This window comes from Athene noctua, chromosome 4, assembly GCF_965140245.1.
Source record: "Athene noctua chromosome 4, bAthNoc1.hap1.1, whole genome shotgun sequence".
NCBI classification, from domain to species: Eukaryota; Metazoa; Chordata; class Aves; order Strigiformes; family Strigidae; genus Athene; species Athene noctua.
Genome location: NC_134040.1, coordinates 55170399 through 55193970, shown reverse-complemented (window position 1 = coordinate 55193970; position 23572 = coordinate 55170399). Strand labels below are relative to the sequence as shown.

The 23572-nt window shown below is 42.4% G+C and overlaps 1 protein-coding gene across 14 annotated transcripts in view; it reads left to right on the top strand.

Annotated features, from left to right (window-relative positions):
* The window catches only part of EPHA5 (EPH receptor A5), a 197043-nt gene that overhangs the window by 85205 nt on the left and 88266 nt on the right, over positions 1–23572 (top strand). For 10 of the 14 annotated variants that reach the window (XM_074905400.1, XM_074905399.1, XM_074905397.1 and 7 more), the window contains exon 4: positions 22364–22519. The exons of the other annotated variants lie outside the window; for them this stretch is intronic. In XM_074905400.1, coding sequence (XP_074761501.1) covers positions 22364–22519 — 156 coding nt within the window. The remainder of the gene's footprint in view (positions 1–22363; positions 22520–23572) is intronic. 14 annotated transcript variants of the gene reach the window in all.

Here is a 23572-nt window from a genome sequence, read left to right as displayed (position 1 = left end):
AGACCTGGCATTATTATTTGCAGCAAAACCATACAATGAACCTAAAATGGCTTGTGCTTAGCTGTTGTTGGCAGCAGCCCCTGCCTTACCAAACTTGGTAGCATCTCCAAACGTTGTGAGCCACCATGTTACAGACTGCTGACTGCCATGTCAATGTTGATTGCCATAGTTGTCATTATTAATCATGTCTCAGATTTTGTGTTTTCTGTTCCTGTGAGCATCCCTTTCCATTTCACTCCCCAGAAAATAGAGTAGGAAGTTTTGGAAGGGTTTTGGCTTTGCTTCCAGTGATAGGCTGGGTATGGTACAATGTGAAAGTAGCCTTCCTGCGTTGTAGAGGAGTTCACTTCTAGCAGCATGCTGGAGTCATAGGGGATAAATCACTGCATGACTTGCCCCTGCCTGGAAGGCTTACCTTCAGTCAGGTAAGTGGATTTGCCTTGAAAATGTCCAGGAAATTCAACTGTGGTGGTTTTAAACTCCACAGAGCAAATCTGTTCATCTACAGAAGAACTCTCCTGCTTCATTCACCTAGAAGCAAGGTTGAAAGTTATTAAAAAGAGTCAGAAATGCATTTGACATCTGTGGCACAAACACACACAATTCTTCATCTTGGGGGAGGGAAGGCCTTCAGGTAATGGGATTTAGGAAGTTTCTCTCCTCTTTAAGACCTTGTTAGGTGATGTGATTGCCTTGCCACCTAGTAACAAGCCAATAACTAGACTTTTGATGGCTGTCACTCAGCAAGGGAAGTGAATGAAGTTAGATGATGTTGATAAATTGCTTGCCACATTGGCTGCAGAAGGGGTTAGGACAGGGCAATTGTCTGCCTGAAGCGATGCGGAGCAGGTGCACTCACACCTTCGCTGGGTAATGGGAAGTGCATTATATTAGACTTAATCTGGACATGCATGTGAGAATGACTGCTGTAAGGTATTGTGGGGTTGCTATTGTCATAAAATCCTTAAAAAGCACAGAAAAAAACGGGTACTAGACAGGAATATGTTAATTTCTCTGGCAAGGTTGGTACAGCTCCAGAGAGCAGCATTGCTGTGTTAACTGGTACCAGCAAGTTCCTGGCCCTACATTTCTTTTTCTCCCTTTAATAATTTTTCCCCAGTTTTCTCTATGCAGTTTATTTTTGCCCTCCTCCAGCAAATGCCTCCACACCTTTCTATCATGACTTTCATTCTCTCTTACTTCTTCCTTTTTGCAGTTACTCCTTGCCTGTGAAACAATAGCAAAGTTGACTTTTGCCCTGGTCACATCAAGAGAGGAGATGCTGGGCAGCATTTCTCAGGATGGGGTGATGCTGCAGGGGAAACATATAGGAAAGGGTATATCTTTAGGGATGTAAAGTTCACATAGTGGAGCAAAGTTCACCAGGAAGGGTCCAGAAAAGTAGTGCAACGGTGTAAAGGAAATATATTCAAACTTTTCCAAAGGGAACTATTCTGGGGGATGGAGTTGGAGGATCAGCTAAACTTTTCCTGACCAGATCTCTCATCAGTAGGATTTTATTTGCCTCCTTGCTTTCATTGCTGGACAAGGCCAAGAGCAGATGCTTCCCCAGGTCCTAAGTTACTGAGATGCGGCAAGTGGGGTCTTTGAGCTACATCCATACCACGCTTGAGATGAGCTGGGCAAACCCTGTCCTTGCTTTGGGTGGTATCTGTAATTCAAATAATGTATATGTTCATTTGGTTTTGATTCAGTTTTGAGCCGAGTTAATCCTGGGTCAAATAAAATTATAGTGAAAGTCCTAAACCAGCAAATCTTCTTCCAGGCTTTCATGCTGACTCCTTAGTAATAGCCACTCAGCTGTGTGCATTGCTGTGTAGCTATGCAAGTCCAGCTAATTTTGTTTTCCTAACTAAATCCTTGTTGGTTGTTTTGAATTTTTAGAGTTGAGACTTCCAAGAGGAGAAGCAAACTCTCAAGTTAGGTTTCTAGACCTGTATGCAGGCATTTAAGTGAAAGGTGTGGAGTAAAACCTCTATCTCATTGAAGCTAATGGTGACCCTTCAGTCACTCCTTATTTTCTGGGAGGGCTTGTTAATTCCCTTGGAGTGGCTCGCCACTAACACTTATAGCACAAGACAAAAATCCCACACGTTTCTTGCCTAAGTGTAGGACATTTGAAAGCAGCCAGTGATACTGGGAGTGATTTGGACTTGGGTTGCCAAATTGTTAAAGATTGAGCTTTTAAATGCATTTAGATGTTTGATGACTGGACATGCAGGACTTCTGAAAATCCAATTCTGGCTTCAGAAGTTTTCACCCAACGTCTTGCTGTTAGAGCAAATGAATGACTGTGAAGAGTGGTATTTGTTAAATCTGTGCCGCCTTGTTTTTAGAGGCCAAATGTTACCATCTTCCTGCTAGGTGGGAGCGAGCTCTGGCAGCAGCTCAGAAGCATTCCCTTGCTGAATCCAGAGTGATCCAGAGAAATTGGCTGGACTTGGTTATGGAACAACAACAACAAAAAGCCTGCTTAAGGCTTTATTAAATTTGAATTCGTAGCATGGGATGAAAAATGTCTCTCTTCATAAAGAGTATACTTTATGAATCAATTCTCTGTGATGGTGGTTGATGGAGGCTTTATACAGAACGTATGCTTGGGAATTTAACTTGGCTACAGGTGCAGCTGCGAAATTTCTGGCCAGCAGCAGAAATTTCCTCATGTCTATCTTTCATTAAATCACTGCAGCAATGTTTACCTGCCTTTGTACTTCAGCAGCAAATGCTTGCATAGAAAGGAGATGACAAATACAATTCTCCCCCACAGGTTACTTTTAAGAAATACTAATTGCTTGTAAAGCTAGAAGTAAATAATGGAGAAGATGAAAACAGAAGGGGGAGGGAGTTTGTGATCCAAATGCCTGCATGGTGGGAGGTTGAGCTGAAGGCACTCTTGGATCAAAAGTAATCATACTGCTGTGGAACCCATAGGTAAACACCGGGTGTCCTGATAAAAAATGTTGTCACTTCACAACAAAAACAAAAGGATTTTTTATGCGTATGCCTTGCTAGGACTGCTACTTGCCTACTCATCTTCTCACTTCTCACTTAATCTGAGTACCAGTGGGTCAGATCCTTCTTCTGGGGCTCACCTAGAGGTTGTGGGGTGCAGAGACTCTGGCATTGCTGGGGACTGCAGGCAGAGAAGCCTGTTTTGCAGTTAGTGCTACATGTCTCTTGAGATGTACCTTGCGAATAGTCATTTGCTATAGTAACACAATCAAACAGTCAAGAATTTAAAAATTGTTTTGTTTCTGAATTACAAATTGCAGTGATTTTAAAATATTTTTTTTAGAGCAGGTGTTGTTATGGTGTGAGAAGAGCTGGCTGGAGCGACAGCACGAAATCTTCCAGTGCATGTGTAGACCAGCACGATTTCCCATGCATATGGATGAAAAGAGAGGAACTATTTGTATTTTCCCCAATAGGCTCTACCAATGTCTGACATATTACCGCAGGTCTTCCAGCAGAATAACAGAGACAACAATAGTTTTCCTCCGTGGTCTCATCGACTCTCTCTAAGAGTTCTGGCTTGGTATTAACAAGTAAACAATGTTTGCTTCTGCTAGATTGCCTTATGCTACAGAGATAAAATAAAATTACCCGGAAGAGAAGATTTTATAAACGAGTTACTGTGGGTTGTTTTTTTCTTTCTGAAAACAGTCCAAACCAAGTGCTGCGAACTGAAAGGAACAAGGGGAGAAGTCACTGAAGGAGGAGGTGATTGGATATATATTTATTGCATTTGTAGGAGTACATTATTGCTGATTCAATGAAATAAGAAAATTGTTTAGGCTTGCCTGAATGAGCATTACTTTATCTAATCAACCTTTTCTAAATTGGTCTTAATGTACTTCTATAAATACATTATTTCCAAACCCCAGGTTGTGTGGGCAGCATCAATTCTGCTCTACTGTGGCACCGAAATGTGCCCACCCTTTTATTCCATGTTGGAAGGCATTATACTTGTCTTTTTTGTGTGTTTTTAATCCACTGCCACCACCCCACGACCCCCAAGAGAGGCGTTAGGAAATTGGTTGGAAGGATAATGGATCATGTGTGGCTGAGTGGGATGGGTTATTTAGTGGTGGGGTGCCAGCTTCTCTGTAGGCAGGCTGCTGTGCACAAGCCTGGGCTGCTGTATGTGCAGGCCTGATTTTGATGACCCTCTGGACCCTTCTCATGTCCTTCAAGCCGAGAGGACTGTGCCTCCTTGTGCCCATGAGGTCTGTGGAGTGAGTTGCTTTTCCAGGGGTGTGGGAAGCCAGAGTACTTTGGCATTGAAGTACTGGGAAAACTCTGTGGCTTGGGACTCTCCAGATTGCTGCCAGGCTTGATTTTGGGGTTTTTAGGAGATAACTTCCAAAATATGACCCAGAAGGCTGATTTCATCAGGAAAAAGAAGGATGCACTGCCAGAGCTTAGTATAACCTCAGGCAGAGGAGCTGTAGTGGTATTGATTTGGGGGCAGGAAAGGGAAGAGCCTTAGTTAAACTCAGAAGTGAGCTGTGTGGACTTTGCCCCGAGGGGCTGGGATCAGGGGCTAAGCTCTCCTCCTTGTGCTAGCAGGGCAAGGAAGTTTTTGGCTAACCCTCTCAAAGGAGGGTTTCAGTGCAGGCTGGTGGTTTATGCCTTTGCTAGCAGAGCATGCAACTTCTTGCTCCTACTGGAAACTGAGCTGGGACTGTTCCCTTAAATGTATTAAGTGGTTGTAATTGTGTTGTTATTAAGCTGAAATGATACATCTAAAGGTCTTCATGCATGGATCATGAAAAAGCTAAGTAGCATTACAGGGATGGGAAGCAATAAACCATGGATTCATGCAAAAGCCCCCTCAACAACCCTTGTCAGTTTTGCCTTTGATAGGCAGTTAATTTAGCTCAGAATTGGCAGAATTCCCTGTACTTTGTGTAGGGAATTTCTAGGTTATGCTGTGAACATCTGAGTAATATTTGGGTATCTGAGACAACTGACAAGTGTTGGAGCATGACAGCTATTGGGAAAGCAAATTTCCAAAGACAGGTTGAATCTGAATATATTATAGTGTAAAGGCTGCTATAGGTGTGTATTATGGCAGAACAAAAAGCAGAATTGTTTTAGTTAATGATAGTAGAGGGTCTGTCTACATTAGCAGGTGGGATGGTGCATTGGGGATGGATTCATAGGGTGAAGTAGCATGTTGTGCATCTTGTAAGCCCTCTGCTTTGCACTGTCTGTGGCTTGGCCCCTTGGAAAACCCTTAAGCACTCAGCTGTACTCTCAGGGCACGTCTTCAGGTTGAGTTTCATCCCCCCACAAATCCATTTTGCACAGTTGGTATTGTGCGCTGAGGGATGGTAAGTTGGGATAATTGAGAGGTTCACTTCAAAAATACCCTCCTTCTGGGGGGAGACCTCATCGCCCTCTACAGCTACCTGAAAGGAGGTTGCAGAGAGCTGGGGATGAGCCTCTTTAACCAAGTAACAAGCGATAGAACAAGACGTAATGGTCTCAAGTTGCACCAGGGAAGGCTTAGACTAGATAATAGGAAGCATTTCTTTACAGAACGGGTTGTTGGGCGTTGGAATGGGCTGCCCAGGGAGGTGGTGGAGTCCCCATCCCTGGAGGTGTGTAAGAGTCAGGTCGACAGCGCTGAGTGATATGGTGTAGTTGGGAACTGTTAATGTTGGGTTAATGGTTGGACTTGATGATCTTCAAGGTCTTTTCCAACCTAGACAATTCTGTGATTCTGTGATAAGTACATTTATGTTGTATTTTTCAGCATTTACTTTGTTCACACTTGCATATTTAAGCAACTGTCATTTTGGCACGAAAACATGGTAAATAGCTTTGCTAACCCTGCACCTGTAATCAAGGGTGTCTTTCCTCCATCAAACCATGACTTTTCACTCTGCTCTTATGAAATACACAGCACTGTTACAGGACTGTGTTTTGAAGAGCCTGTTGTGAGTCTACGGTTCAGCTAGCCAACAGGTGTGTCCAAGAGAGAGACCTTTAGCAAACAAAAATATGAGTGTTATGAAGAGAGGCAATGAAATAAACCCAAAATATGTTTCTCTCATCTAAGGAGGGTTCATTGTCCATTCTGTGATGTCCTGATGTGGGTGTGAAGGTATCCTAATGAAGCAGTATAGAGAAGATTATTTTATATAAATTTGTTATATGGGAGAATGTGTGTGGACTGACATGTATTTTTGTGACAATAAGCAGGATTTTAGTTCATAACCAGCACTCTAGCAGGGTGCTTCCCACTTCACTTATAAGACCTCAAGGAGTTGTGTCCTAGGGGTGTGGAAGCAATCGCATTTGATGCTCAGTGGTTGGAGAGCAGCCCCAGGTAAGACTGTAGATGACAAGGCGTCTTTGCATAGAACAGCTCACACTGGTTGGGGAGCTCAGCCCTAAGAAACCAAAAGTTAACATAAAATCAAATTGTAACTTGGAAACTGCAGCTGAGGAGATCATGACTATTCATTTTAGGTGTTAAAATGTCTGTGGGGTTGGCGATTAGAAGGGAAGATGCTGCAAGGTAAGGTTTCTCTGGGGCAAACTGGCATGTAGGGAGGTGCTAGCTATTACAACTGGGGGGCTTTGCAGAACAGCAGACTTAGGAAATCTGAGAACAAACAGACCATATTTGATCCCCGCAAGGTGATATGAGGAGTTTAATGCATAGCCTTCTGCAAAAGCAAAAACGTCATCATTTATAACCTTTTAAGCAGTAATCTCATTGAAGGGAAATAACAGATAGCAATCTGTTATTTATTTATTTGACATACTTTAAAAAAGATGAGAGCTACTTTTTACATTTGTTAATCTTCAGAATGACATACAGCTCTACAAGTAAGCCACACATAAGTTTCATAGACCGTGGCGGTATATTTTGGGGTTTTTTTTAAGAGCTGTTGGGTAAATCCAGAGACTAGCAGATAATATACTCAGCTTGAAAATGATAAGCACAGAGATATGAAAGCCCTTCCTTTCCCTGCTGTTGAAATGGGAAGATTAGTGGAAATGTCATGGCTTAGAATTCATGAAGCAATGTTTCCCTAATCAGCCATCGTAGTAAATTGCCAGAATACAGTATATTTGTATTTATTTCTTTTATACGAAAAGACTCTGTCTAAAGGCATGCTGAAACAGGTGATATAAATATACGTGGAAACTGTTATATATAATCTTCTGCATTATAAGGAATGTCTCCTAATTGTGTTAGGTCTGTGATTAGCTACTATAAAATAGCTTGGCATACAACTTGGTAAATAACATTCAACTTGACATGACGTTCTCTGCAGGAGGGGTCTGCCAAAACACAGTGCTGCTGGCTGCCCGTTTACCGTGCCTGGGGTATGGCCCACGTATGGACCCACATATGTCTGGTGGTGCTGCATCCTTTGGCTCTGGAGCAAGAGGAGATAAAGGTTTGCTTTGCTTTGAAAGAGGTTTTGGCAGTGCCTGCAAATAATTTGCTGCTTCCAGGCGCAAGAGGTGACATCTGGGTGGATGTGTCCATATTGTTTCTGTTGTTCTTGGGAGACATATCTATGCTAGAAAATGCCAGATTTAGGAAGAGTGGGGGTAGAATTTGCATAAGCATGTGCTATACATCTAAATATATATATACACACACACGTGCCCTGCTGCTCCTCAGCTGGAGGTTTCTGCCCCTTCAGGTCTGGACACTGATTAGAATGAGTGAATTAGCAAAAACCGTAGCAAATTATTTAAACTAATGAGCTTGCTTCACTGAAGCAGGTGAGGGAGAGATCACTCCCAACTGCTCTGCTGGCAGATCTGAAGGGGCAGTAACTTTTGACTAGGAAAGTGTTTGGGGTGAATAAGCCTTCCCCCATTAGAGCCAGGTACAGGAAAGGAAATGGGTGCCCTCAGCTCCTCCCGGGATGGGATGAGCTTTGTGCTTCCCTGTTCTGCAAAGGGAGCAGACTGGAAAATAGCTCTGCTTACTCCTGAAGATGCTGTGTGAGCAGAGAGAGGAGGATGCTCCCTTGTGAAGGGAGCTCACAAGGTAAGTAGGAGATGAGGGACATAAAGCAGAAAGAGCACAAAACCTGATAGGACAACATAGGATACCTCCCCAGTTAGTGGCCTTGTAATGGGAAACCCACAGGCCCAGTACGTGTGCCAAAAAATATCACATGCTATTTGGAGGTTATATTACCTTTTTTTATCCAGTATGGACAAAATTCATGTTCTCTGATCTGGGTTGAGATTTATAGCAGTGCAGGATATTAGTACTTTTCCGATTACAGTGCTGTGGTCGTAGGAGACTTCCATGCATCCCTCTTGCTGCTAGAAGGCTGACAGCGTGTGCTTATGCCTGCACATGTATTAGCAAGGGTTATTAATTTCTTTTGGATGCAAAACTAAAATTGGTGTCCCTTGGCTTTTTCGTAACTGAAAATGGCTTTTTAAATATGTAAGAATCAGAAATCTTTTTTTTTTTTTTTTTAACCTGGGTCCTTTCTCGAGCTGATCATTCACGTGATCATTTGTCATTAGGCACAGCAGGCAGGAGGTTAATTGTAATTGTGCGGTCACCTGGACTATTGTGTGATTTGAAGCAGGGTTTCTCTGCTGTGTCAGGTCCAACAGTATATTATTTGAAAACGTTAGTGCCAGGTTGCTCTTTAAATCTGCCAGGGAACTGAGGAAGAAGTGATTTAAGTCTTCGATTTAGTGCTCTCTTCTTGCTGTCCGCTTCAGGCCACTTTACTAGTGATAGCAGAATGTGAGCAGAATTAAAATACAGATTTTTTAAATAAAATAAAATCAAAAGTAGCAACTGAGAAGGTGGAACCCTTCATCTTGGTAACTTAATACCATGTATCTTTGTTGACAACTCTATATGTAAATCACTAATTATTCTAAACTATTCAGTTCCCCTCCAGGAAATCCAGATTTCAACATTAAAGGCTAGCTGTAAGGAATGAAAGCCTTGTGCCAATTCCCCACAGGTTTTATTAAGCTGCAGAGAAAACCCAAGGGGTTTTTTTTTCATCATGAATAACAGTGATAGAGGGGTCAGCAATTTACCTACATCAGTGGAGATTACTGGGTTTGGGGCCATAATTGTAAGTACTTCACAGCTTCAGTAATACATATTTTCTACATTGGTGGAGCAGCAAGGGAAGGAGGGCATGACTGGCTCTGCTTGGCCGAGATCTTTCATCACTTTAGGCCAGATATGATGTCCAGGAATGCTGTGAAGGTGCACAACTGATTGGGGATGTCTGCCTTAGATGGTTTTTGACATAGGCTTTTCCTAGCCTTCCCTTTTTTGGGATGGCAGGTCATTCACAGACCTGCCTGGTGGCTGGGACTGGGTTGGTGGCTTTGACACTGTCTGATCCAGCTTTTGGTCTTGCAGTTTGGTAGTGCTGCAAGACTGAGCTGCAGATTGCTTGGTCTGCATATGTGATGATGGTATGTACCCTCCCATAGCCATGGGATGGCTGGCTGTCTTACCCATCAGTGCATTTGAATGGCACCTGGGTGGTCCTGTGTGAGCTGGGAGGTGGCTGGGTGCAGAATGTGTTTTGGACCATGAAAACTGTGTTGGGCTGCATGGCCTTTGAAAGGAGAGGGCAGGAAGAAGATGAGTGTCTACAGCCTGGTGTAAAGGTGGTGGGAGCAGGTGTCTTGCATCCTGGAGGAGGAGGCAAGACCTTGCCTCGTCATGCTGCCTGTAGGCAGCACTGGTGTGGCTGATGCTGTGTGGAGGCCCTGTAGTGACTTTGGCATGTGCTGAAAGGTAAGGTCTGGTTAAAATCCCACTACTTAACACCATTGTTATGGATTTTAACTTGAGTTATACATTCACTTTTGTTTTTAAACCCCTCTTGAGGAGTCTTGCAGAGATGGAGGAATCACCCGGATGGTTAGAATCCCTTTGTTAGCTTCATTCACCAACCAGTTACCATATATCTCTAAACTCTTACTTATTTAATTTCTATATTCATTTTCTGTTGTTTCATTCTTGTAGCTAATTCTTACTGTATTTCACTGTAACCCAAAAATGTGCTTCTGGTCCAAAGTTCTTTGCAAGGAGGGACAAGCTGAAGGCTTCTAAATTCAGGGCTCCATAAGCAGAGCATGTTCTTACATTATCCCTGGAAGAGACAGCTTCATCACTACCTGCTTCATTCCTTAGGCTGGAAAAGGGCAGCCCTGGAAGCAAAGCTTCCTATTTAGATTTATTCTTAAATCTAATTTCTCAGAGGTATAGGAGAGCTTTTTTTTTTCCCCCTCTCTTTTTGAAAAATAAATACAACTAACCAAAAATCTTTCTATGAATGTGTGAACAGTGATTGTGATGCCTTCTCCAACACTGGCCTTTTGTCTTCTTTCTTCTTTGCCTTCTATTTATACTATTCTTAGCCACCTTTCTTGAAGGAGCTATTGATTAAAGGATGCAAACTGCCTCAGATACTGCATATCAAGCTACTCTTTTTCTCAAGTTTCTCGGTATGTGAAGAGCATCCATTTTTGCACTGCAGTGCAGCTTTACCCAGATACCTGGTCTCTCCAGCTCTCTCCTTTTTTTATATATATATATATATTATTTTTTTTTTTACGATTTGCCCTCCCATCCCGCTAAATGGACATCTTGTCAAATCCTGTTTGCACAGACTGACAGCTATAGAGGTCTTGGAGAAAAAGCCAGATCCCTGCACATACACCCTAACAAACAGAATCAAAATGTCAAGGCACAAGTGAAATATATCACTGTGCTTCCTTGTCAGATTTTGCTAATATCACCTGGATAAATTGACAGAGGAACACCTGCAGCAAGTTAACCTATTTTTATTAGCACTTGTTTCACATATTTGTATTTGGTTATGAATATAGGGACTGCTGGGGAGAAAGCTTTCAATTATTTCCTGGCAGGATGAAATGCCCCCTGTTCTTCATGCCAAAAGACAGTTGGGGCAGTGAAGTCGCTTTCAAATAGCACAGCAATTAATAAAGAAAGAAAAAATAATTTCACAGTCTGTTGTTAAATTAGCAATTCTTCAGAGTGTCTGGAGTTCCTGGCAGAATTAATATGCACTCTGAAGCCTTGGGCAGCCTTGGTGCATATCATTTACCCAGCAGCTGTAAGAGCAAAATGCAGAGATGAGGAGAGGTCCTCGATTGAAAGGGAAATAGTAGAATTATCTGTCTAGTAATCATTCAGCAGCCTTGTTCACAAATAATCAAGAAACATTTGGATTTGGATTACATCCCTCATTCTTTCTAGACAAAAGTAGCAGGAACAGTGGCTGGAAAATGATGTGTTAAGTAACACGGGGAAAAAAAGAAAAGACAGGGAGCAACATACATTTGAGCTGGAAGAAGAAAGTGTACAATAAAAGTGTAATAAATTTTGCTTATATTGAAGGGGAATATTTTATAGCAGCTTTCTGCAAATTGAATGCATCTACATAAATAATGTAGCAACACATTTAATTGCAACTATTTATTTTTAACTTCGGCTGGATGACGAGATAATTTCAGTGCAAAATAATGAACCTTGTGTTTTTGCCACTTGCACAACTTCTAAAAAAAATACATTGTGAATGTTATTTGGGCTAAGCATTAGAGCCTCAGAAGTTCCTAGCTACTCTCTAGTGCATCTGCAAAGAAACCAGCATCCAGAAGTGCATCCATATGGAATGAATGCTGAATACGGGGGGGGCCAAGAGATGACAGGGAAGAAAGAAAATATTACTAGTCCCTACTTGAGTTGAGAAACTCCCATTTCGTCATTAAGTGCAAAGCGTATGATTTCAACTGGAAGAGTAAATACTGGGCTTTTTACATTTACCTTCTGCTGGCTGAGCTGTTGGTATTTGCATTTTCAGGTTTTCTTCTTGAAAGGCTAGAAACCTCTTTTCTTTTTCTCTCTCTCTCTGTTTTTTTCTGACAAGACTGAGTTGTTAAATTCTCCTGGAGTCTGTACATATCAGGGCTGCTGAGAGGACAAGCATCATCCTCCCATGTCACACTTGCCCACTGGGTATCACAGGATAGTTGCACAATATTTGACAAGGCTTTGAAAACAAAGTGTGGAAGAGGAGCTCTGGGATGGTGAACTGTTGGGGGTGGTTGTGTATGAAACATAAGATGAGCAGGCTGCGGTCTTTTCTTGCAAGGCATAGGTACACCATACCTAGCGTGCAATGCCCTTGTGTCCACACCAGTTGCTTACCTTCCTCCTCTCTTGTTGTCTTCCAGTCTTCCCTTGAACAATGAAATGTGAATGGTTTTTGTAAAGCAGAAGTGTTCCATTTTTTTTTCCCAAACTGCCTTAGAAAGACTGTTCAAGTTGATGTGATGCAAGGGAGCAAAGATGTAGCAGAAATTACAAATAAAGACAGTGCTGGATTTCCAGGGTAAACAGGCTTGTGTGGGCAATACTTATTTATTTGGATTTAGCTGGGGAGCCAGCTAAGCTATGTGTGAGCAACAGTATCCCCTTATAATAGGTTGAGAATTAAATCTCCATAAATCAAGCTTTGGCAGCTCATAAACCTTAAATAAAAAGCCTGTGAGAATGGCCAGCATTGCTGCTGCAAAGTGTGCTTCAGGCTAGTGCTTTATGGTATGGGGAAATAGTTTTGGTGGGAAGGAGGTTGTACTGGTGCTTCATGTAGTAAAAGGAGAGTTGGGTTTGCTTTACTTTTTTGCTTCACAGCTGAATTTCTGGAGCACTTGCATAAGTCAAGCAGCGATTTTGGGGGAAAGAACAAAACCCATGAGGAGAAGAAGCAGTGGACAGGGGTGCTAGCAGGACATCTCCCTCCCAAGAGTAGAATGCTTTTGTCCCAGAAAAGTACTGTTTGTAGTCTGACAAAATATCTTCTTGGGATATAACTGCCTTTTTTTGCCTTTTTTTTTTTTTCCTCTGGGGTTTTGGTGTTTTTCTGTCTGGTCTGGAGTCACAGCAGTTCTAGCTAGTTTATGGCAAGGATGGTCCAACTCCAGCATCCAAAAGCCATGAGGCTACCTACCCAAATATATTGAGATTGGCTCCAAAATCAGGAGGTTTGAAGTGTGAAGTTGTATTGATTTATCTTGAGTTTCAGCATGTTTGTTCATAGGCAGCAAGTTTTCCTCCAGAAATGGCAGAGATTGTACTGAAGTAAATTCTCATGTTGTTGCAGGTCTACAGGATTGGAGCTCAAAGAAAAGCTCCCCATATTGTCAGGCTGGCATGGGAAGAGCAGACAATGCCTCAGGTTGCCCTTTGTTGAGCTTATTCCTAAAGAGGAGCTGTTTGGTTGAGTTACTCGACAAGGCAGGTGAACTGTGAAGTGTTGCAGCATTCATCGGACTCAAAGGAGTAGTTTAGTCAACTTAAGGAATAACATCAGTATTTTTAAGGTCTGGTTAATGAAACTGAAATCATGATCTGCATGTGATGGGATAACTGCTTGATGTTTCTGCACTTTGTTGTGTGTGTGTAGCCTGCCCAGCTTTGCTTGTTAAATTTCTAAGGGTCTTAATACTTGTCACATCCTCCTTGCACACACCCTTTGATTTGTTGCCTCCTTGCCAAAGCATCTCATAGTATGCATATCAGGGCAGAATTTAGCTTGACGAGACTTGAATCTGTAATTCTAACCAGTGTGCTCCAGTGCAAAAGCCCACAAGCTTCTGTGGAAGGAGGCATGTCTGAAGGGAGATGTTCCCCAAGAGACATGTCCGAAACATGGACATGCTTTCTGTTTACCTCTAATCGACCTGCCTGCTGCAGAATTAGCTAGCATCACCTGTATCTTAAATTTGCAAAAAAGGCCCGACTTCACCTGAGTCACTTTTATTTGCATAAATCCATTTAGTGCACTTAGTCCAGGCATCTCTGGATACATCCTTCCTATCTTTTTTTGGTCAGGACTGTAAAAGATCCATCTCCATCGCCCTCTGATGGAATTTGAATAGATGTGTCTGGAGTGACATATGTTCAGCCATAAATTACAGAGGAACAATTTTAAAATAAATTGTCTGCAGCCAGTCCTACCAAATTTACCTCCTGAGACAGATGATCATAAAGCTAGAAGCAAACAAGCCCTTAAACATTTGAGTCAGGATTTGAAAGGATCCTTTTGTGTAGGTGTTAACATCACTGTATGTTGGTGGGATGCTGCCTATTTTGAATGAAAATAGTCAGCAGAGGAAAGGCTGATTTTATTTCACCTAGAAATCTTGTCCACACAAATGAAGTTGCACAAGGTAGAGCCAACCAGAAGGAAATATTTTAAACATTTTTACTTCTCTTTACTGCTTGCATATGTACAGTCTATTAGTTCAGGCTAAAACCTTTAAATGTAGATAAACACACATGACATAAATCATCAAAATAAATCCTCCCAAATGTCATCTTTCTTAACCACAATGGGTTGCAATTGTCCAAACCACAGCATAATTAGAGAATCTTTCTTTCTTTGCTGGCTGGCCTCCAGATCCCTATAGCAGACTGAACCAGAAGACCCTTTTGTTGTGGTATTGTGCCAGCAAACATGTGGCTTTGAAGAATCCTGTTTTCCAGAAGATTTTGCCAACTGGTCTTTGCGTTACTGTCCACAATACGTGTACATAGACGGACCATAGCAGGGTTTTGGCTGCATAATTTTCAAGTTTGATCCTGTCCCCCTGTTGCCATTAGGGATGATGCTTGTTATTGCTATTCAGTCAGTGCTGCTGTCAAACTCGAGGGATTTCTGCAGCTTGTCTATCAATCCTCCCTTCGCTTAGCACACATTGCAGCTTGAATGTTTAAGTTACCATTCATGTAACAAAGGATAACGTAGGGTGCGTGTCTTTTTTGTGCAGAAACCTCCAAAACACTCGCTTGTGCCTTTTGGATTACGCGCAGAGCCAAGCATCTCAAGTTATGTTTACGAGCGTACAGAAAACAAATGTCTCTCTGCTGCCTTCTGTATCTTAAATCGTATTTTTCCCTTAGATGCAGCATTGTAAATCATCCCTTCCTGTTTAAGAGAGTAAAATGATTTCAGTTTGTCTTCATTAAAAGAAAAAAAGACAGTAATTTAAGCGTAATTTAAGCACATCTTCGTCTCACACCTCAGAGAACAAAGACAAGACACACAGATAGATTTTTATAGACATAGAGATTTACGGAGATAGATATTTTATAGCTATAATAGGCAGAGAAGCTGTAGCAACAGGATGTGGGATGACTTTTTTTATTGTAAGCCAGATAGTTGGGGCTCAGTAAGACCAACCTGGATCTGTCCCTTGTAGCTATAGAGTGAGGAGGACCTGGGCCCAGAGCTGAAGGAGCCCTTGTACTGCTTCCAAGAGCATGCAGCTGCTGGTCACAGAAATGTTGGGTTTGCTAGGAAATGACACGTCATCCCAGGCAGTGCTTTCTCTAGAAATATACCAGTTTCTCCCAGGGTTTTTTCTGACAGGAAAGTTTTGGGAAAAAAACTGACAAAACCGAAGCATGCTCAGCTAGCCCTGCTGTCAACACAGCCAGTGGGAGCACGCTTGTGCAGTGCTGAGTGCTTTTGAAAAATCTCTTTCCCCTAAAATCTGTTTCCCCTAAGAACATTTATTTTCCATAGCTTGCTTTCCTTCGGCAAAATCAAACCCAAATGATAGCTCGGGTTTGCGTATATGCCAGGATAAATCTCCTTCCCTGCTTTTCCATCACACTGCTGAGAGTTTAGGCTTGACTTAGGTTTTGCCTCATTGATTGCTTCAAAATTGTCTTTAGAGCAAAGTTGGAATGTGCAGAAATATAGCCCATTAAGATCTTAATGTAATCACGAGCATTTTCAAATGCATTGTGTTCTAGGTGTTTTTATGGCTTGCAAATGTATCTGACTTGGGAATTTGATGAATTTGTCAGAGTGATGCCATGTGATGAAGTTTTATACTGTTTGGAAGAAACACATTAATGTCATTAGTGGCCGTTAATTCTTAGTTTTCCAGCAACTACGGTCATGTCATAAATTGCTGTGTGACAATTTAGTGAGTCACATGGTAGAAAAAGTGGTATTTCAAAGGGAGGAACTGAAAGTACTCATTTATTTATATTCTAGTTTTCAAGGTTGTTTTGATATTCGGAGCTAGAGCTGATTTCAATGCGGAGCAGAGGTAAGTCAGCCTGAATTAGTGTGAGGTTGGGTGGAACAGCATCAAAAGAGACAGTGTTTTCTTAGAACAAAAAAAAAGCTTAAGAGTGTTTCCCACTTGAGATGCATGAATCTGCTTACTTCCAAAGTAAGGGCTGAGTCTCTTTTTTCAAGGTGCAAAGCCCTTGGATGTCCCACTTACGTAACAAGCTCCAGGAACCTGTTTAAAAGGACCTTTAGCAGGTCTTGGGCAGCAGCATTGGGTGCTGGATTTGTCAAAGAATGCTGGCAAATCCACTGGATTATTACAGTGTTTTATTTGTGGGTATTTATTTAATTCTCTTCAAATCCCTGAGGCGTGCTGCAGGAAGCAACATAGCACTATTGCAGATAGAGAGACCAACCCTAAAGGAGATATAATCAGGGCATTTTACACATTTTTCTATAGCTTTATAGCTTTGGCAGCAATTTTGGTGTCGGCCTGCAGTTCAAGGAGAGCTGTTAGGGAGGGCAGGATTAGCTCTTGGGAGTCTGCTTGGGAATTCTGAAGTAGGATGCTTGATGGTGAGTTGCTGTAGTTCTTGAAATACTTTTTAGAAGAGCATGGAAATCATCTGTTTATATTGACTGGGAGATATGAAGACCGTCTGCTGTGTTTTTTGGCTTTTTTTCTTGTAAGTAAAAGTGCGTGTCAGGAGCACAAGCTGAGGCTTGGAGATGCTCAGCAGTTTAATTGATTCCACATTGTAATGACTGTATCTTACTAAAACTTTCTTTAGGTTTTGGACGCATCTAAGAGTCAGCCACCCCACTTCTCAGTGCAAACGCTTCAAGGCATGGCAGCTCCGGAGACTAGAACAGTGATTGGTGGTTTGTAGCTTGGTTTTGCTCAAATCCTTCAACTCTGGAGGCGTATTCCCTGCGCTGGAGTCATGTGCTAATGAAGGCAGAGCTGATGAGCTACATACAGAGTTGCTCTAATTTCTGCTGAAGATGCACATATGCATATGCACACATGCACGCACGCATGCACACACACACCCCCCTGCTTGGTTTTCAGCCAAAAACTGGCTTGGTGAGAATTATGGGTCTATCCATGGGGCAGAGAGTTCTACGCTGCAGTTGCACCTAAAAGCTGTGGTAATTTGAGCTGTGTGTCCCTGCCCAAAGAAGTTTGCAGTCTGAGAAGCCAAATGGGACTAAAAGATGGGAAGGAGAAGCAAAAGGGGTTTGCAGTTAGGCAATGAAACCTCAATTTCAGCCAGATAACCTGTGCTCTGTCTAGACTGAGCATCCTTACCCTCACTAATTTTTATTAGATTTTGTCTGTTAGATTTATTTACGGATTAGCAGCACTGCCTTATGAGTAATACTTGTGGTTTCTGATTACTGTGGAGACTAATTTGGTGCTCTGCAAGGGAGAGAGTGTAATTTCTGTTTGAGTTTTATTTTCTGGGATGTATGAAAGGTCATTTTGCTGATCCTAAGCACTTAAGTACTGTGAGCTTATCCTCCCAGCATCGCAAGAGTGCGAAGGGAGTAATAGGTTGGACCTTTTTCATATCTCCTGGGGTTTCAAGGTTTATGGGGTGGTGTTTCCTATCTTTTCTCTCTCCAGGGACAAAAACTGGAATTCTCACTAATATTAACTGGGTGGTTTTACCAACGTGGCCGTGCATGTGCCTGTGGATACAGAGAGCCTCAGAGGTGGTCCTTGCTTCCAGAACTTGTTGCCTGGGGTCTGTGTGTATGGAAGGTGTGGGGCCACCGAGAGGAGAGGAGCCAAACCAAGCCCTGCCTGTTAGATACAGCCTTCAGCAGAAGCACAGGGATGGTTACAGGGGTACATCTGTGAATCATTTGATGTTAAGGCTTGCAGAAAATAATCTGTCAAGTAGTCCCGGCTGTTTGATTTTACTGGCTTGTTCTGCCTGCTTTCCTCCCCCCACCCTGTCACTGGTACTCACTCTCTCTAGTACTGATATAACACGTAAAGTTCGGCACATTGTTTGAAGAGGCCAGTTTTCACTGTAAGAGGACCAGTGATTCCTCCTATCCATGTTCAAAGAAAAAAATTTCTATCAGCATGGCTCTTGTGAGCTCCTGTCTGCAAGGTACGAAGCCAATTTCTAATCCAACTGCTGCCAGTTTAAGGGATCAGCTCACACCACTGCTGTCCCGAGAGGCTTTTGCTGTTGTCCTCATTGCAGCCATCTCTCTCTGGCCTGTCCTGAAGTGTGCAAGGAGGTGGCTGCACAGATGTTAATGCTCCGTGCCCACAACATTTTGTGGTTGCTACTAAAAATAAAAAGAGTCGAATTAATTTGCTAATAATGGATGTGCTACTAACAGAAACATACCCCACTCATACCTAACACCAGCAGGTTGTTGATGGTCTATTTGCTGTGCCTAGAAATACTCTCTTTTTTTTTTTCTAGCAACCAGTTTCACTTAAAGACTGTTTTCACATGTCTGTTAATCAGTTAAGGACATATCAGTTTTAATATTGGAAAGAAAGAAGCTGATCTCATCAACAGCTTAAACCTTTATTTAATTTCTTTTCAGCTGTCTTGCAGAAGATTATGGGGAGTCTTAGGCTCATCTTATTTCTCTTCCTTTTTCCATCCCTTTGAAAAGAGAGATAGTACCATTATGTGTGTGACTGTGCTGTGCTAGTTCTACGTATCCTTTCAAGAGCTGCCAAATCAGAAATACTGAGATAAAAATATAAGAAGACTAAAATAAGATTTAATTAGAAATTAAACCCCAGACACCCATGTAATTTTAAATAAAGTCATGTATACTTCATGAAGAGATTATAAGGTTGACAGAAGAGGAGCAGTAAGATAAAACCAAAACTCAAGGTGCATGCAAGGTAAGCTGTTTGTGGCCCTGTTCTGCTCTGAATCCAATTTCCAAAGTATCTGAGACATTGACACCAGTGGCAGAAAAATGGCAAGGTACCAGCCCCTGCTTTTGGCTGTTGAGCCAAAAGACTGTGTCCATTCAGCTACCATGATACCTGGTCTGCAGTGTTCCTGGGTCAGCTCTCAACCTAACAGCATCAGTTTCATCACAGCATCTCTTCTTATTAGCGGATTGCTGCTTGAGCCTCCTCACCAGCTATCCTCTCCTTTGTGTCATGTACAAAGCAAACGGAGGAAAGGGTACAGAGCAAAGTGTTATAACAGATACTAGTTATGCCTGAAACACCCATGCAGCTACCATTGCTTCAGCTTCTGAGCGTGGTAGTGCAAGCGTGGTTTCCATCAGGAATGGTCCCCAAGCTACTGGTCATGAGAAGGTAGAAGGCTGTGCTGGAGGAACCCTACAAATCACCCTCTGTCCTCCTCAAAGCATCTGTTGCAGAGGTGTGGACTCAGCACACTACCACTCACTGTGCTAATTCTTCCATTTTATTTTCTGTCCTCCCTTTTTTTGCATATCACATCTCCTGTCCCTGAATTCTTCCATTCTAACCAACACAAGAGTATTTCACTTAGATATGACAACATGGTGCTCTGCTGGCTTGTTTGTTAGGAGGAAATTATAAGGAAATCATGTTATGTTGAAATCTTCAGTACCATTTAATTCTCTCCAATATTCCTCCTTATATCTTTTGGATAGAGAAGGAACTTGCTTGACCCATGGGAGCCTGCAGATTATACTAGTTCAGTTTTATTTCATGTCTCATTAAAACATGGGTTATTGGCATTGTACATCTGTTGGCTCCATACTTATTCATGAAAACCAAACATTCCCTTTGAGCGGAGCTACGTATCATACCGTCGTTAACAAGCTGCACCTCGTTGAAAATCTGTCAAGGAAAACTGACTTATTTTGTATTTGCTGCTTTGCACAAAATAGAAGCACGGTAAACTCTTGTGCTGTAATGATTTTCTGTCTGTCTTGATGGGACATAATGAGATAAATTCAAGTCCTTTTTTGAAGGCTAATTACATTGAGTACACCCTAGACGTGGGCTGCCCTCATTAAATGTTGTGCATTTTTGTGCTTTCATTTCTGTATCTCTATTGTCTGTGTGTGCAAGTGAATTTGATTTGGCTTTGAAATACAAATTGTAGGCAAGAAAGGAGCCATTTGGTGGTCTCCTCTCCCAGAAGACTTTCCAGAGATTGTGTAACAAGTCCTTGATGTAGGTAGAGCAGCATTTCAAGGTGGCTGTGAAGTAAATAGAATAACTTAACTCTGTGCTAGAAATTGAGGAATGTGCCATAAAGCATGAGGACAGCTCATGGCAAGTCTGCTAACAGCCATCAAGAATATATTCAGCCCTACGTCTGTTCACCAGTCCTGGTTTTATGGACACAAAGCACATGAACTGCATCCTGCAGAGCTCACAGCCTAGGTATGGAGCACTGGTTGGATGATGAACAATTTTGGAAATTTGGTTTTTAAAAGCTGTAAAGCCCTCCAGTCCTACTAGCTGTTCTCTGCCTGTCTTGTGGGAAGAAAAGGGAGTTGGGGGAAGGTGTGGGAGGGTGCCCAGTTTGGGGAGGTCAGCAGGGACGTGAGAGATAAGCATCCCCTAGAGTAGGATGGAGAGGCTACAGAGGCATGATGAAGACCTGACAGCCTGTGGTGAGCTTGGGAAGTGCTTTAGGGTTGCATGGCACCTGCTGTGAGAGCTTCAAGGTCTGGGCAAGACTGGAGATGGGGCCTGGGGGAGGTCTGTGGAATGCTTTTGGATCACACCCCTCCTGATGCATGAATGATCTTAATCAGCAAAGGCTTACTGGTTGGCTCTAGTAGTTTGGATTTAATGTGCAAGTGTCTCACCTTTGGTGAAGAAGCTTGTGACATGAAAGGGAAGATGTCAAGAGAGTTTCTCTGGAACTGCAGGAAGCAGAGCCAGCTTTAGAGGCAGTTGTCCTAGTTGGTCCATCAGAGGAAAAGGGATCACCAGTAAAAACCTTATATTTTATCTAAGGTGAAGATTAATTCTGTCATCACTGACTGAATTTTAGAACATGACCTTAATGCTGTGATTGTCTGGGACATTCCTGGTGGGATAATATTATAATGCTTTTGCTGTGAGATCATTTTCTTTTCAAGCTGATTACAACTGGAGAAGTTTGAATGCAGATGGAAAGACTCTGGGATTTTCAGGTAACTTCTGTAAGTCTGATACCAGACCTGTGCATGATTGATGTCATACTGGGCAGAATTATTTTAGAGCGTCTCTGGAGGATAAAAGATAGCAATACTCTGGAGTTCCTTTAACTGTCTCCATGTCTGTGCTTTTTGAGACAAACAGAACATCACATTTTCCTCCTTTTGCTACCAGTGGGTTTGTAATTCTACATGTAACGGTACAATTACAGGGCCAGCTGGATTTTTTTCTAAGGCCAGGGTGGATATGTGCAAACCTGTGGCTGTAACTGATCCTGGCTGAGTGTGCATGCGCAGGTGAAGTGCAGAGGAGTGCTTTGCTTAGGTGAAAGAGCACTTGTTTCAGTAGGCTGAGAGGCTGGAAACAAGACATTACTGTATTCACTTCAAATTATTACTAAAAAAAAAAAGCTACCCTTAGCCTTATATTTGTGAGAACAAAAGTAGCTCTTGTATCAAGTCTTTGTGCCTTGTCATGCATATGTATTAGAGCTGGAAGGAGTATCTTGTATGGCGAGCATGCCTGATTCAGGCCATACCCCGAGCAGTCTGGCTTATATGGAGCACTTTAAAATTCATCACAGGTTTGCAGGGGAAAAGACCCTAGGGAAGTAGCCTTATCACAATGTCTTAAAGCTGTCGATCTTGAGATCCCCTCCACCACCATGTTGCTATTTGTTTGCTGAGGCATTGGTTTCTGGGTGTAGAACATCTTAAACAAAAACCATGAGATGTATTTTACCTGTTTTTCTAAGATTGAATGGAAAAAAAACAAAACAAAACAAAACAAAACAAAACAAATACAATAATGTTTTCTAAAGCAGAGCCCCGAAAATGTTCTCTCTAATGCATTCAACAAGGAAAATAAATACCCAGCAAAAGCAGATGCTAGGGGGAAGAAAATCAACGGCTTCTCATTCTCTTTTCATGAAAATATTTAAGTATGTACTGTCTATTAGTGGCATAGACTGTTTTAAAATATGCAAACCAAATAGCTCATGAGTGTCTGTTATCTAGCTGAAGATACGGGTTTTTTTAAAAGGAAATGTGAAGAGACTAATTTTATGATGGGAGAGCTTAGCCTGTGGTTCTTCTTTTTACAGTATGCAGACCTGGGTTCTTCAAAGCTTCACCCCACAGTCCATCCTGCAGCAAATGTCCCCCTCACAGCTACACGCTTGATGAAGCATCCACATCTTGCCTGTGTGAAGAACACTATTTTAGGAAGGAATCAGACCCACCTACAATGGCCTGTACAAGTAAGCATGTGCTTATAGGGTTTTTAATCCTTTTGAGCTGTTCCTGTACTGTGACTAGACATTATGATCCTAATTAGCGTGCTTTTACAGGCTCTGGACTGGAGTCTGAACTACTCTTGATCCACTTGTAATGTTGCTGGCCTTGTCCACCGTACCCCGGGTTACCCAGGAACAGACTTTTTAAAGCCTTTTGCTTCAAAAGCTGGCATTAAACCTAGGAAGCATTTTTGTAACAAACAGATGCTCCATCTCTCGCTGTCTGCTCATGGGCAGACTCAGCCAGCAGCATGGCATTCAGACATGCACATAGGTGTGTGCGTGGGTACCAGCGTGGAGCATGCGCGTATGTGGAGGCAACAATGGGTAGCGCTTGTCAGCGGTAGGCATGGGTAGAGCCTACATGGTCCTGCTAAGTATCATTTCTTAGGTCACTTTTGGTAAACAAGCAGGGAGAGCGCCCTACCTTTCCAAGCTGCCTGGTGATGGTTGTTCTTCAGGGTAACCTCAAAACTGCAATGGAAACTGCTTCTCCAAACCTGCAGCAAAAATGTAGAGCTTATCCCCTTGGTGTAGGGGGAGGGTAGTGTAACAATCAAATTGGGTCCCAGGTGGAGTCAGTGGAATCAGAATCACTATTTTTGCTCATTTCCTGCCATCTGTGAGCTATCCCGACAGCTGTACCTTGAAAGTTTCTTCTTCAGTTTATGTTTCAGATACTTAGGGTCACAATTTGCATGCCCCCAGCTAGTCCCATGGAGTGTAGCACAGACCACAGGTTTTTGCTGAGCTGGGTCTGTCATGATCCAAATGCGATTTTTGCAGTGCAAAAGTGTTTAAAAAAAAGACAGAAGAATTACTGAGGTAGGAGCAGGTAGAGCTTCCAAGGAACTGAAGTGTTAGAGGAAAAAGTAGGTTTAGGAGTCCCTGCACACTCAGAGTCACTGGGCAGTGGTGCAGAGGTGGCTTCCATAGTGTCTCCTTGCATCATGCAGGCATGGCAGTGGCTTTTTGTGCTTTCATCCTGGTCAGTACGGATGTCCTTCCTAGCTTCAC